At 43.9% G+C, this 13,309-nt stretch overlaps 1 protein-coding gene across 2 annotated transcripts in view; it reads right to left on the reverse strand.

Moving 5' to 3' along the window:
* LOC115162013 (alpha-tectorin) overlaps positions 1 to 13,309 on the reverse strand; it is a 42,548-nt gene that overhangs the window by 22,623 nt on the left and 6,616 nt on the right. The window contains exons 4-12 of one of the 2 annotated variants that reach the window (XM_029712920.1): positions 11,736 to 11,857; positions 10,446 to 10,724; positions 10,166 to 10,261; positions 9,460 to 9,613; positions 8,818 to 9,218; positions 6,623 to 7,202; positions 5,921 to 6,504; positions 3,603 to 4,173; positions 394 to 995 (exon numbers count right to left, since the gene is read on the reverse strand). In XM_029712920.1, coding sequence (XP_029568780.1) covers positions 394 to 995; positions 3,603 to 4,173; positions 5,921 to 6,504; positions 6,623 to 7,202; positions 8,818 to 9,218; positions 9,460 to 9,613; positions 10,166 to 10,261; positions 10,446 to 10,724; positions 11,736 to 11,857 — 3,389 coding nt within the window. Of the gene's footprint in view, positions 1 to 393; positions 996 to 3,602; positions 4,174 to 5,920; positions 6,505 to 6,622; positions 7,203 to 8,817; positions 9,219 to 9,459; positions 9,614 to 10,165; positions 10,262 to 10,445; positions 10,725 to 11,735; positions 11,858 to 13,309 lie in introns of those variants that run through there. The other variant, XM_029712931.1, reaches the window with a different exon arrangement.

The following is a 13,309-nucleotide window of genomic DNA, read 5'->3' on the forward strand; positions in this document are numbered from 1 at the left end:
TTGTTTGTGTTTTTCCTTCTTCACTAATAAAAAGATGATGAGTATACATTTTCCCGCTGCGTTTTGGTCTACACCCTACGACACCCGTGACAGATGTGGTAGATAACATTTGTATTCCCCATGGCCATGATAACACCTGAAGTGAATACCTTCTATTAACTTCATTATGCCTTTGTTCAAGTATTGCTGCTGTTCTGCTAGTCTGGGTAAAAAGACATGGTACTCTTTCAAAAAAAGAAGATAACACAAAAAAAATGGGCTGCAACTTTGACATGTTTCAGTTCATAGTGCTATCTTTTGAAAAAGCTGATGCGTTTCGGAAAAAAAGAGAGTACCACAAACTGAAAAATGTAATTTGACAGTCTTTATCAAGGCTCAGGTTTTTTACCTTACCTGTACCACTCCATGCCTCTCCCTGGAAATGTGCACCCTGTGGCCCCACACATTGACAAACACCTCAGCTGTGATGGAAACTGTCAACCCGTTCCATGGCTCATTCCTGGCCTCCACCAGAAAATCCTGCAGCCCTCTCGTGGTGTTACCACACAGGGTTGCTAGGACGTAGCGGCAGGTGCCCTGGAAATCGAATGCCTCCCCGTCAAATGAGAGGTAGTGGGGGTCTCCAGAGGCAGAGCAGGTGCCATGGGGGTTGGGGTGGCATCCGTACTCACCCTCCACCACACGGCAGGACTCCTGGGCGGCGCAGGCATATGGGGTGCAGCGGACTGCCCCAGTGGTGCCGTTACAGGTGCACAGGCTCTGGCACTCCTCACCTTCCCAGAAGCGCTCACCGCCTTGGAGGTAGCGTCCCTGGTGGTGGCATCCGCAGGCCACGGGCGGAACGCATTGATTGGCGCTGAGCAGGTAGCCGTCATTGCACTGGCATCCTTCCTGGCACGCAGTGACACAGAGGAAGGGGAAGGAGAGGCTAGGGCAGGAGGCGGGGCAGGAAGTGCCACACAGCTCGTAGTGACTGTTGGGGGGACAGCTTTGTTCTGAGGGGGGAAAAAACTTGGATTTCATTGAAGAACCCTTTCGGACACAACACTAACATAATACCATTAATAGGCTATAAAGCTGAACCATATCATGATTGCACACATGTATCATAGCTGAATCTCAAACCGAACACTTGGCCCCTAAGCCCTTTATCAATTGGCCACTTGCTGTTGTGTACTATAGTGATCACTCAAGTCTGCAATTGTTTTGGCCAAAATTTGCATTGAGGCGATGCACACTCGACGTCCCAACTGCCACTTATCAATATTCCAAAATTCGAAAAAAACCATTTGCGAGCATTGTCTTTCACAACCTGTCTTGGAGCATGACTCACTTGCTATGAAACACGGGCACTGGAGACTTGGGGCAGACACAGATACTCCGATAGACAGTGAGAAAGTCGTAAAAACGACATGTCTCTGCTCCTGTACAAAATAAGTGCAAGTACTGTATAACGGTTGCCAGTGATGATTTCATCAGCTGGTTTTAGCTTGTTATAGCCTGCCTGTTGCTAGCTAGATTCACTGACAAACACAGGGATGGAATTTTAACAAGCGCTAGCTAAGGATGTTGGGCATTGCACTGATAAAGAGCAGGTAGCCTGTCAGTTATTTACAATAGTTTGACAGCTGACTGTTCTCAGCAGTCAGTCCGTTCTCTTCAGCATGTTTACAAAGCACCAATCGCTACGTTGTAAAGTTGGGTCAGCTAAATGCACAGCGCAGCAGTACACTAGGTACTGTACTGACTCAGGGCAGAGCAAGCTGTTTGCTAATTCATTAAAACCCGTTCATTGTGATAAAATAACGTTAATACAGTAGCTAGGTAATTAGCTAGTTTGCTTATGGAAGGAGCATTGTATGTAATGCAAAAGCATTAAAGCAACAAACAAAAAAATTCTATGACAGAAACTTAAGTCGATCTCAGATTGATTATCTGAGGCCAAGTTAACCTCCCCTTTAATATAAGAAAGTCATGACCATCATGCTTTTAGGGAAAAAGATACTTTTGTTTTTACATGTATTAAACTGGGGCATCAGGTAGCCTAGCGGTTAGAGTGTTGGGCCAGTAACCGAAAGTTTGCTAGATCGAATCCCCAAGCTGACACGGTAAAAATCTGTTGTTCTGCCCCTGAACAAGGCAGTTAACCCACTGTTCCTAGGCCGTCATTGTAAATAAGGATTTGTTCTTAACTGACTTGACTAGTTAAATAAAGGTCAAATAAAAAATAAAAACTGTTTGACCAATTTACCCCATTGGACACAACATCCTGATTGTTATTCTTATCAATTATTATAAACATATAAATACATATTCATTGTTATTCACTAGATTTTGGGGGTTTCTTCTACAAAGTAGGTCATTGCCCTTATAAAATGCCATTGACCTTTAAGAGTTGTGCTGCTGTGCCTAAACCATGCTTTAAACTCTGGTTGTAACTGCATTTGTTAAACAATGCTACTTGCGCAACTGAAGGATGTAGAGAAAAGAATGTGGCAGCAATGGAAAACTGCTTTCAAAAGCATTTTCCCGTGATTGCATTAAGAATTGTTGTGCATTGACTGCTTGCACCTCGAGAGGAATATTTATCACACAACAACAAGCTGACTAGGTAAATAGGTCAACTATCCTACTATGGGGCTGTCTAACAACATTACATGGCACTGGAAAGTTGCATCCTGAGTAATAAAGTTTAGGCGTTGAATTACTTTGCCAAGAGCTACAGTAGGCTACACACCGCTGTTTGAATTGAGCGCATTATAGACTATCGTTATGGATTATTCTCTTCTGAACACAGGAGTGTAAGCAACAATCATGTCAGTTCAGCACAAATATTTCGTAGAACAGGCATGCTTCTGTATTAGGCTGTCATCTCTAAACTCAATCCCCCTGAGATTTTTTTTAATTGCGGATCTACACTGATCTAAAAAACGACCTCTCCAGAATCCATATGATGGAAATCCGTCAGTGACAGAGAACTTCTGATTTAACTCCTGATTTAGTGTTGCACTAGCTGGTTGGTTAGTTTCTCTTACGTTTCATATGAAGTGATTGGCTCAAGCTTAGCTAACACGTTAATAATAGACAAGCTTCAGAAACATGAAACTCCTTAGCTAGATTTAAAATTGCGCGACTGAGACCTCCTCCAAATCAAACTCCAAAATGAATTACAGATCTCTTGATTCATCTTGATTTATTCAGACTATTTTTGAGGGCGACGTAGTAATAACTGTTGTTGCTAGTTAACATGCTAAGATTCATGGGAAGAAGTTGCTTCCAAGGGCGCTGAGTCGCAATAGGATGCCCACTCGATAAATAGGCTTCCGAAGGGCACTGGGCGCAGTGAGATTGACCTGATTGAGTCATGAACGCTCATGTCGAGTGATTGAGGGATCGAAGTGCTCGTTTTGAGATTCAGACTATATGTATTATGCCCGTCAATGCTAGTATTATATAATTTATTATACTCCACTATACTTCTTATACTATACTGGCGTTGAAGGGCATAATAAGTATACATGAACCAGCTTTTGATACATGTGCATTTTAATGTAGGGGTTCAGCTGACGTGCAGCGTATGCAATAATGCTACTGGTGCTCACCACAACCAGTGACATCCCTCCAGTTTCCCACTGTGATGCTACTCTGTTGGCACATTAGGGCGTAACCACGAAGAGCCTCACACAGGACTCCTGGGGCCCCGCCTGCTTCAATCAAATCCTCCACACACTCTTCCAGCCGCTCCCGTGGGTCCACCCTGCTCTGGCACAAAGAGAACGGCCCACCAGGCAAAGCCATAAGGCCACATGACTGGTTAGAATAGTAAACAGAAGTGTTCTGTCCAATTTGTGGCAGCACCCTATTTTCCGTTTCCACACAGTGCGCCGAGAGGGACCCGTCCCGCCAACTGTCTCCAAAGAGTTGCGAGTTGTTGACCAGAACACCGTTCGGGGTTCGAAAGTCGTCGTGCCTGTGGCCGTTGTAGTTGCCACACAGACCACTGAGGGAGCTGTTGTAGGTGCCTGGTGTGGTGACCCGGACCAAGTGAGGCCAGTCAATTTGGACAGTGACATCAAAGGAGGTGTGGAGGACGATGCTGTTGACACTGCTGTGGAAGACCTGGATATGGCCGGACTCGGTGCTAAAGGGCAATTGGATCAGCTGACCGTTCACCTATGGTGGGATTCAAGGGGATCAATTCGTTAGGAAATGTGGGATTTGAGATTTGACAAAACACTGGAGAGTTAAAGGGATTTGTAATTCGGGTGAACTATCCCTTTAAAGGAATTGAGTACATGATAGAGAGGTTATAAAAACTTCTAGATTAAATCTCTCTCCCAGTAAACTATTTAAAATATAATTGTATATATAAACTCGGCAAAAAAAAGAAACGTCCTCCCACTGTCAACTGCGTTTATTTTCAGCAAACTTAACATGTGTAAATATTTGTATGAACATAACAAGATTCAACAACTGAGACAAACTGAACAAATTCCATAGCCATGTGACTAACAGAAATGGAATAATGTTTCCCTGAACAAAGGGGGGGTCAAAAGTAACAGTCAGTATCTGGTGTGGCCACCAACTGCATTAAGTACTGCAGTGCATCGCCTCCTCATGGACTGCACCAGATTTGCCAGTTCTTGCTGTGAGATTCATTCCCACTCTTCCACCAAGGCACCTGCAAGTTCCCGGACATTTCTGGGGGGAAAGGCCCTAGCCCTCACCCTCTGATCCAACAGGTCCCAGACGTGCTCAATGGGATTGAGATCCGGGCTCTTCGCTGGCCATGGCAGAACACTGACATTCCTATCTTGCAGGAAATCACACACAGAACGAGCAGTATGGCTGGTGGCATTGTCATGCTGGGGGTCATGTCAAGATGAGCCTGCAGGAAGGGTACCACATGAGGGAGGAGGATGTCTTCCCTGTAACGCACAAATTGATCCCGCTCCAGAGTACAGGCCTCGGTGTAATGCTCGTTCCTTTGTCGATAAACGCGAATCAGACCATCACCCCTGGTGAGACAAAATCGCAACTCGTCAGTGAAGAGCACTTTTTGCCAGTCCTGTCTGGTCTGGGGACAGTGGGTTTGTGCCCATAGGCGACGTTGTTTCCGGTGATGTCTGGTGAGGACCTGCCTTACAACAGGCCTACAAGCCCTCAGTCCAGCCTCTCTCAGCCTATTGCAGACAGTCTGAGCACTGAGCACTGATGGAGGGATTGTGCGTTCCTGGTGTAACTCGGGCAGTTGTTGTTGCCATCCTGTACCTGTGTGATGTTCAGATGTACCTATCCTGTGCAGGTGTTGTTATACGTAGTCTGCCACTGCGAGGACGATCAGCTGTCCGTCCTGTCTCCCTGTAGTGCTGTCTTAGGCGTCTCACAGTACGGGAATTGTAATTTACTGCCACATCTGCAGTCCTCATGCCTCCTTGCAGCATGCCTAAGGCACGTTCATGCAGATGAGCACGGACCCTGGGCGTATTTCTTTTGGTATTTTTCAGAGTCAACAGAAAGGCCTCTTTAGTGTCCTAAGTTTTCATAACTGTGACCTTAATTGCCTACCGTCTGTAAGCTGTTAGTGTTAAGAACCGTTCCACAGGTGCATGTTCATTAATTGTTTATGGTTCATTGAACAAGCATGGGAAACAGTGTTTAAACCCTTTACAATGAAGATCTGTGAAGTTATTTGGATTTTTACGAATGATGTTTGAAAGACAGGGTCCTGAAAAAGGGACGCTTCTTTTTTTGCTGAGTTTATATATAAAAAAAATGAAATCATACATCCGGGAGAAAAAAACTAAATCTGATATATCTGATACATTTGAGCAATGTCATGACTCATGACACATTCAATACACTTTGTGGTTGGCAAGTTATCTGTAGTTCCATTGTATTACTGAGGAATGGCACTGACCTGCACTCTGCTCCCACCTCCCATCTCAATGTACACCTGTGTCCCCACCGCCTCAAATTTCAGCATCTGGGTGAAACCCTGCTGGCCTCTGGGTATTTTCTCTGCTGACACCACAAAGTGAGTGTGGGGGGACCACCCCATGACCCTGGCCAGGATCAGCCCACAAGCCCCGGGGTACTGGAAGGTCACTCCGTCAAAAGTGCGGTAGGACCTGGGTCCTTCCACCCAGCAGGTGGCGTAGCTGTTTGGTCTGCAGCCCCTCTCCCCATCCTCCACGCTGCAGGCCTCCAGTTCTCCACACCCATGGGAATAACAGGTCATGGAGCCACGGTTGCAGATGCAACGCCTGCCGCAGTCCTGGTCCAGTACGACGGTCGCTCCCGAGCTGTAGTAGCGGTTTTCGAAGGTGCAGCCACACTGGTCGAGGGGTACGCACACCCCAGCGCTCAGGACGTAACCAAGGTTACAGATACAGCTTTCCTGGGAGGGGAGGGGGCAGCCATGGGAGGCATTGAGATTGCTGCAGGTGGCAGGACAGCTTGTGCCCTGGGACTCAAAGTGACTGTTGGCTGGGCAGGAGATTTCTGATGGAATACAATGGAAAGAGAAATGGTGAAAACATATGTTAGTTGAATTTTTATGATGCAATTCGGTGGAACAGAGACCATAGTTACAAGATTGATTGGCACATACAGTACATACCACAGAAGCCTTGCCTCCTCCATAATCCTGGCTGTATGCCATGCTGTTGGCACTGGGTGGCATACACGCTGAGGGACTGGCACAGAATGGGCTGGTACCCTCCCCCCACGCACAGATCATAGACGCAGCTCTCCTCATAGGTCTGGGGGGGCAGCTGGTCGTGGCATGGGGCAAATGGTCCAGACGGGTCCTGGAGGATACCGCAGTGAGCTATGTTGCCATAAAGGCTCCTCTGGGAGGTGGTGCAGAAGGCACAGTCCAACCCAGCACACTGGACCCTCTCACAGGCCGGGTCGTTGTCCCCAGACGCCTGCCAGCTGTTGGCAAAGTCAACATCGGAGGTCAGGATCTGTCCCGTGCGAGAGAGGAAGTCATCCTCGCGGTGGTTGTTGAAGGTTCCGCACAGACCGCAGGTGGCGTTGAAGTAGTTGAAAGGTACACTGATTCTCACATAGTGGTTGGCGTCATACATCACCAGCAGGCCAAAATCGGTGCTGACTGCCAGGGAGAAACCAGACTGGTAGACCTGGATGGTGCCATTACGGAGGGAGAACGGGGTGGAGGCAAAGCTTCCGTTGACCTGGATGCGCAGAATGAGCAGAAATCATAACAATGAGGGGTATGAGAGAGAGAAGGACATTTACATTTTACATTTTAGTCATTTAGCAGACGCTCTTATCCAGAGCGACTTACAGTAGTGAATACATTTCATACATTTTTTTTTCATACTGGTCCCCCGTGGGAATCGAACCCACAACCCTGGCATTGCAAACACCATGCTCTACCAACTGAGCCACACGGACATAATTAGAACACTACTATACTACACTATATATACGTAAGTATGAGGACACTCCTTCAAATTAGTGGATTCAGCTATTTCAGCCAAACCTGTTGCTGATAGGTGTATAAAATTGAGCACAAAGCCATGCAATCTCCATAGACAAACATTGTCAGTAGAATGGCCTTACTGAAGAGATCAGTGACTTTCAACGTGGCACCGTCACAGGATGCCACCTTTCCAACAAGATAGTTTGTCAAATTTCTGCCCTGCCAGAGTTGCCCCGGTCAACTGTAAGTGCTGTTATTTTGAAGTGGAAATGTCTAGGAGCAACAACTGCTCAGCTGTGAAGTGGTAGGCTACACAAGCTCACACAACAGGACCACCGAGTGCTGAAGCACGTAGCGCGTAAAAATTGTCTGTCCTCGTTGCAAGACTTACTCCAAACTGCCTCTGGAAGCAATGTTAGCACAACAACTGTTCGTCAGGAGCTTCATGAAATGTGTTTCCATGGCCGAGCAGTCGCACACACAAGCCTAAGATATGGAGGGGTGTGAAGCTCGCCGCCTTTGGACTCTGGAGCAGCGGAAACACGTTCTCTGTAGTGATGAATTACGCTTCACCATCTGGCAGTCTAATGGACAAATCTGGGTTTGGTGGATGCCAGGAGAACGTTATTTGCCCGAAAGCAATGTGCCAACTGTAAAGTTTGGTGGAGGACGAATAATGGTCTGGGGCTGTTTTTCATGGTTCGGGCTAGGCCCCTTAGTTCCAGTGAATATAAATCTTAACACTACAGCATACAATGACATTCTAGACGATTCTGTGCTTTCAACTTTGTGGCAACAGTTTGGGGAAGACCCTTACTTGTTTCAGCATAACAATGCCCCCATGCACAAAGCGAGTTCCATACAGAAATGGTTTGTCGAGGTTGGTTTGGAAGAACTTGACTGGCCTGCACAGAGCCCTGACCTCAACCCCATCAAACACCTTTGGGATGTATTGGAACGCTGACTGTGAGCCAGGCCTAATCGCCCAGCATCAGTGCCCGACCTCAATAATGTTCTTCTGGTTGAATGGAAGCAAATCCTTGCAGCAATGTTCCAATATCTAGTGAAAATCCTTCCAAGAAGAGGTGAGGCTGTTATAGCAGCAAAGGGGGGACCAACTCCATATTAATGCCCATGATTTTGGAATGAGATGTTCAATGAGCAGGTGTCCACATACTTTTGATCATGTAGTGTATATCATAAAAGTAAAAATAATACTTCCTACAGCATTATGAAGAGACAATTCAACGAAGTGCAAGTTAACATTTTTGTCAACTATGTGCAATGCGATGTGAAATCAACAGTCATGAACATCAATCTTGCTTGAGCGACAAAGAAACTCTTACATGTGTACCGGCACTGACCTTTGCTTCGGCTTGGTGACCTTTGATCAGCTCTATCTCCACGTCGTAAACAGATACCCTCACCAGACGGGTCCAGGACACCTGGGTGCTACCACGGTTCTCGTTCTTTCCCTCCACACGGTAGTAGGGCAATCCATGGCCACACTCCTCTGACAGGACATAAGTGCAGGTGCCCTGGAAGTGGAACAAGCTTCCGTCAAAGGTATAGTAGTGGGGGTCACCGGAAACGGTGCAGGTGCTGCGTTCAATTGTTTGGCAGGAGAACCGGAAGGCGTCGGGTTGACAGATTTGGGAAAAGGAGCAGGGTTGGCTCTGGCACTGAATGCCTGTGCTGGTGCAGGTGCACCTCTGTCTGCAGCTGTTGTCGCTCCAGAAGGAGTCACCCAACTGGACAGGAGAACCTGAAAGAGAGTGATAGAAGATGTCTCATGCAGCCAATGTTATGGGGTAAGGACAGAAACCTGGACAAGATGTAATTCATTTCATTTAAACCTAGGCAGAGTCTGTCAGTAACATGATGCGCAACCATCACTTTAAAAAAAAATATTGAATATAGTTTGTCTATTTTGGAAAAGAACAGTAATTCTGTTCAAATGAAAATAATGGGGCTCCTATGTTATGTATTTATATTGTTGTTCTCACCATTGAAAGTACAGCCTCTTGATCCATGGTCTGTGCGAAAGGCCCAGCGACCTGCAACATTGACGTTACTGGTGGAGCTTAACGTTGTAAAATTGCTTTGAAATGATCCAAGGATCGAGAAGTGGTGGGTGGAGTTGATTGTGTCATAGCCAGCCTAGTAAAAAAAAATTGACAAAGGTATTTACATTTTTTTATGATGAACAAACAAATTTACATCAACAGATAATATATATTTTTGTTGTTGTTGCAGAAATGCCTTCTTGAACGTGAACTTTCATGTGCCTTAATTACAAACTTGTATGGGATCAGTAAATATTGAGTTTTGCCAAGGAGAAATCACTGAGCTATATAGGGAGAAAGACAGGATCCTTTCTGGCTAGCCATGATTGGCTGAGACAATGGAGAAGGTTGACCATGCTGACATGTGAATTCTTAAAGAGATGGGTGGATCTATGGCTTAAGAGGGTGTGAACGATGCTGAATGATCGTAAACAAAGAAGTCCTCTCCAGCACTCAAAATCTTTCAAGGGTATTTTCTCCTACTTGTATCCTAAGTGGAATAACAAGTTAACCAACTTTTAAAGCAGAATAACTTTCCCATGCTTCCTCCAATCACAATGAAGTATAGACAAGATCTGAATCTAAACTTTTGTACATAAGCCCCCTTTGGGATAGACAGTCACAATTATGCATTCATTCTTCTGACCTGAATGCTGCGTTGTGCTGGTGCAATCTGCCCATAGTTCATCAGGACAAAAGAGGATTGGACACCAGCAATCAGAACTACTTGGAAGGTGGTTTCCTGACATTAAGGAAATGAGAGAAAGATTTTAATACATAGCCTACTGTATAATGTAACAATTTTGCCCACCATAAGAAATCCCATGTAATTTCTATTTCATATCATTGCTTCACAGGTGTTGTATCGATTGCCTTGACAATAAGCATTACTTTTGATAGATATAGAACCACAAGAAAAGTCTTACTGTTCCTGAATTGGGGTAGTAGGCCACCCTATCCCATGTAGCAATGAAGACCAAATTAGCAGAGAAGCCCAGGTTTGGGAAGTACTGATTGATATCTTGTGTGGCCTGTTGAAGAACACTACCGGTGATGTACTGCTGGTAAAATATGTTACCATTCACTCGGTTGTCCAAATCGGTCCAAAATGGAGCGATGAGATCTATTGTGGAATGTGCAGGAAAACTGTATGGTGTGAAGCTGGACCATGCTTGGTTGAACGTCAGGTGTCCATTGTGGTTAACCTTAAATCAAATTAGTTCATTGAAAAATGGCAAATGGTTACACAATTATTTTGTTTATTTGTACTGTATATCAGAACAGGTTTTGAATTGCTTAAAGGAGTAGTTCAGGCTTTTACAACTTGATGTTAGATGGTTCCTCAACCTGAAAGTAGTCTATGGATCAGGAGAAACTGTGTTTTGTATACATTTCGAATCTCTGAGGTTGGAATAATACTGTGAAATTGTGAAAATTCGGATAATGTCCTTAGTGTGAGAGCTGTTTGAAAAGACCACTTGAAATTTCAACCTGTTTTGATGGGATGGAGTTTTGGTCTGCCTGGTGACATCACCAGGTGGTAAATTAGTTAATAGACCAATAAGAAGGAGAGTTCAAAACCTCTCTGCCTATAAGAACTAGTTTTCCCCTCCCCACTCAGACCACTTCCAGACAATCCTAGCAAAATTATTGCTCTTGGCTAAAAAGCTATTAATTGAAAACACGCACAGGTACTCAATTGTTACTCAAAGGCCAAATCACCTTTGAGTAACATTAAACAAAATATTAATATTTGAGTTGATTTCAGATGATGTGGAAAAAATAAAACATGCTCACATGCCCCTATCACCAAAAATTATCAGCTTGTTATGGCTATAGTGAGCTGAAGTTTGTAGCAGAAAAAAAAATTGATTACAGTTTCTCCTGGCCCATAGACTACTTTCAAGGTGAGGAACCATCTAACATCAAGTTGTATAATCTTGAACTACTCCAGGAGGCATCCCAGCATACGTTTTTGGGGCATGCAACATCTTAACAGCATATTCTGATTGTAAAGTGGTTTACTGGTTGAACAGACATCATAGAACCAGATTACATCCAGGTAAACAATGGCATCTTGATTTTTCACAACCAATATTCAACCTGACCAGCAAAAGAAGTCATAATGCATTGCATGCAGTTTTGCCCGCTAAGATATTCAAAATACACAACAGGTTTCATGCAACAGAGATAAAGAAATATACATTTCTACCCACATATATCTGGTGGTACGCGTTTCCAAAATAGACAAATGGCCGGCTCAGGGGTATAAGAGGGGAACTTCCATCATCTGATCTGGAACTCATGGTGTCTCCAGCCCCAAATGGATAGAGTGGTCCTGAGATGAACAAAATGCCCCATTATCATACAAAAAGCAATTATCCAGCCATATTTCACCACACTGGCAATTATTTCAAGTGAGTTATTCGATCACCAACCGGTGAGCAAAGTATAACCTGTCCATCAAAGTGGATCAACAATAAGCCAAGATAACTATTATTTTTTTAGTACTATTAATAGTAAAAAAATAATAAAATAAAAATGTTACATTTGATTTCACAAAGCATATCTGGTAGGAATCTAATAAATATTTGGAGGAATTATTCAAATGTAATTAAATCACTCAGAAGTCTGGTTCTTTTACTTCTTAAATGCATGTGACCAATTAACAGAAATGGCTTCACTGGTTGGCAACAATCAATGCACACAACAAAGAGGACATATATTTAGCCTGATAGCATCATCCTCATATTTCTAGCTAATCACATACTGTACAGCAAATTACCTATTACCAGTAAGTCAAATGTTTGCGACTTCCTTTTCCTGGTGGGCAATGAAGGTTGATAAGTGAACAAAAGCATTGCAGGTCATTTAGCAAATTACCTCTTCATTGTCAGGGGACATTTAAAACCTCTTAAGGATCCGCCCCTTTTTTTCCCCATTTTCGACTAAAATGACATACCCACATCTAACTGCCTCTAGCACAGGCCCTGAAGCAAGGATAGGCATATTCTTGGTACTATTTGAAAGGAAACACTTTGAAGTTTGTGGAAATGTGAAAGGAATGTAGGAGAATATAACACAATAGATCTGGTAAAAGATAATACAAAGAAAAAAACAACCGTTCTTTTGTATTTTTTTTGTACCATCTTTGAAATGCAAGAGAGAGGCCATAATGTATTATTCCAGCCTAGGTTCAATTTAGATTTTGGCCACTAGATGGCAGCAGTGTATGTGCAAAGTATTAGACTGATCTAATTAACCATTGCATTTCTGTTCCAAATTTTGTGTCAATACTGCCCAAATGTGCCTAATTTGTATATTAATAACTTTTCATATTCAAAATTGTGCACGTTTTAGTATAACTCTGACACATGTGATAAGTTTGTCTCTCATTTGATAGTAAAGAAATTCAACACCGAAGACACATCGGGGACGCAACTGCATGCATCCTTATCCAATTCCGAAGTGCATATTGAAGATATTGGAAAAACTGTCCACATTTACTTTTTGTCAGCCAACAAGATGACTAGGCCTAACGAACAGCAAAAGCACAAGCCTATGTCAATCTACTATCCCCCATAGTACAAAAGTCGACCTATTCTATTCTGTGGGAGAAATAAATATTCCAAACATAGTCTGGGACAGTTCTGGGATGCGATAGATCCCAAACTAATACAACCACTAGCATAATTTAAAAAAAATTCTCGCAATGTGACTGATGGAACAGATCAGAATGTTTAGTGTAAAATGTTGATAAACTATTAGGCTATTACATGGCAGTAGGCTA

Source organism: Salmo trutta, chromosome 2 (assembly GCF_901001165.1).
Source record: "Salmo trutta chromosome 2, fSalTru1.1, whole genome shotgun sequence".
NCBI classification, from domain to species: Eukaryota; Metazoa; Chordata; class Actinopteri; order Salmoniformes; family Salmonidae; genus Salmo; species Salmo trutta.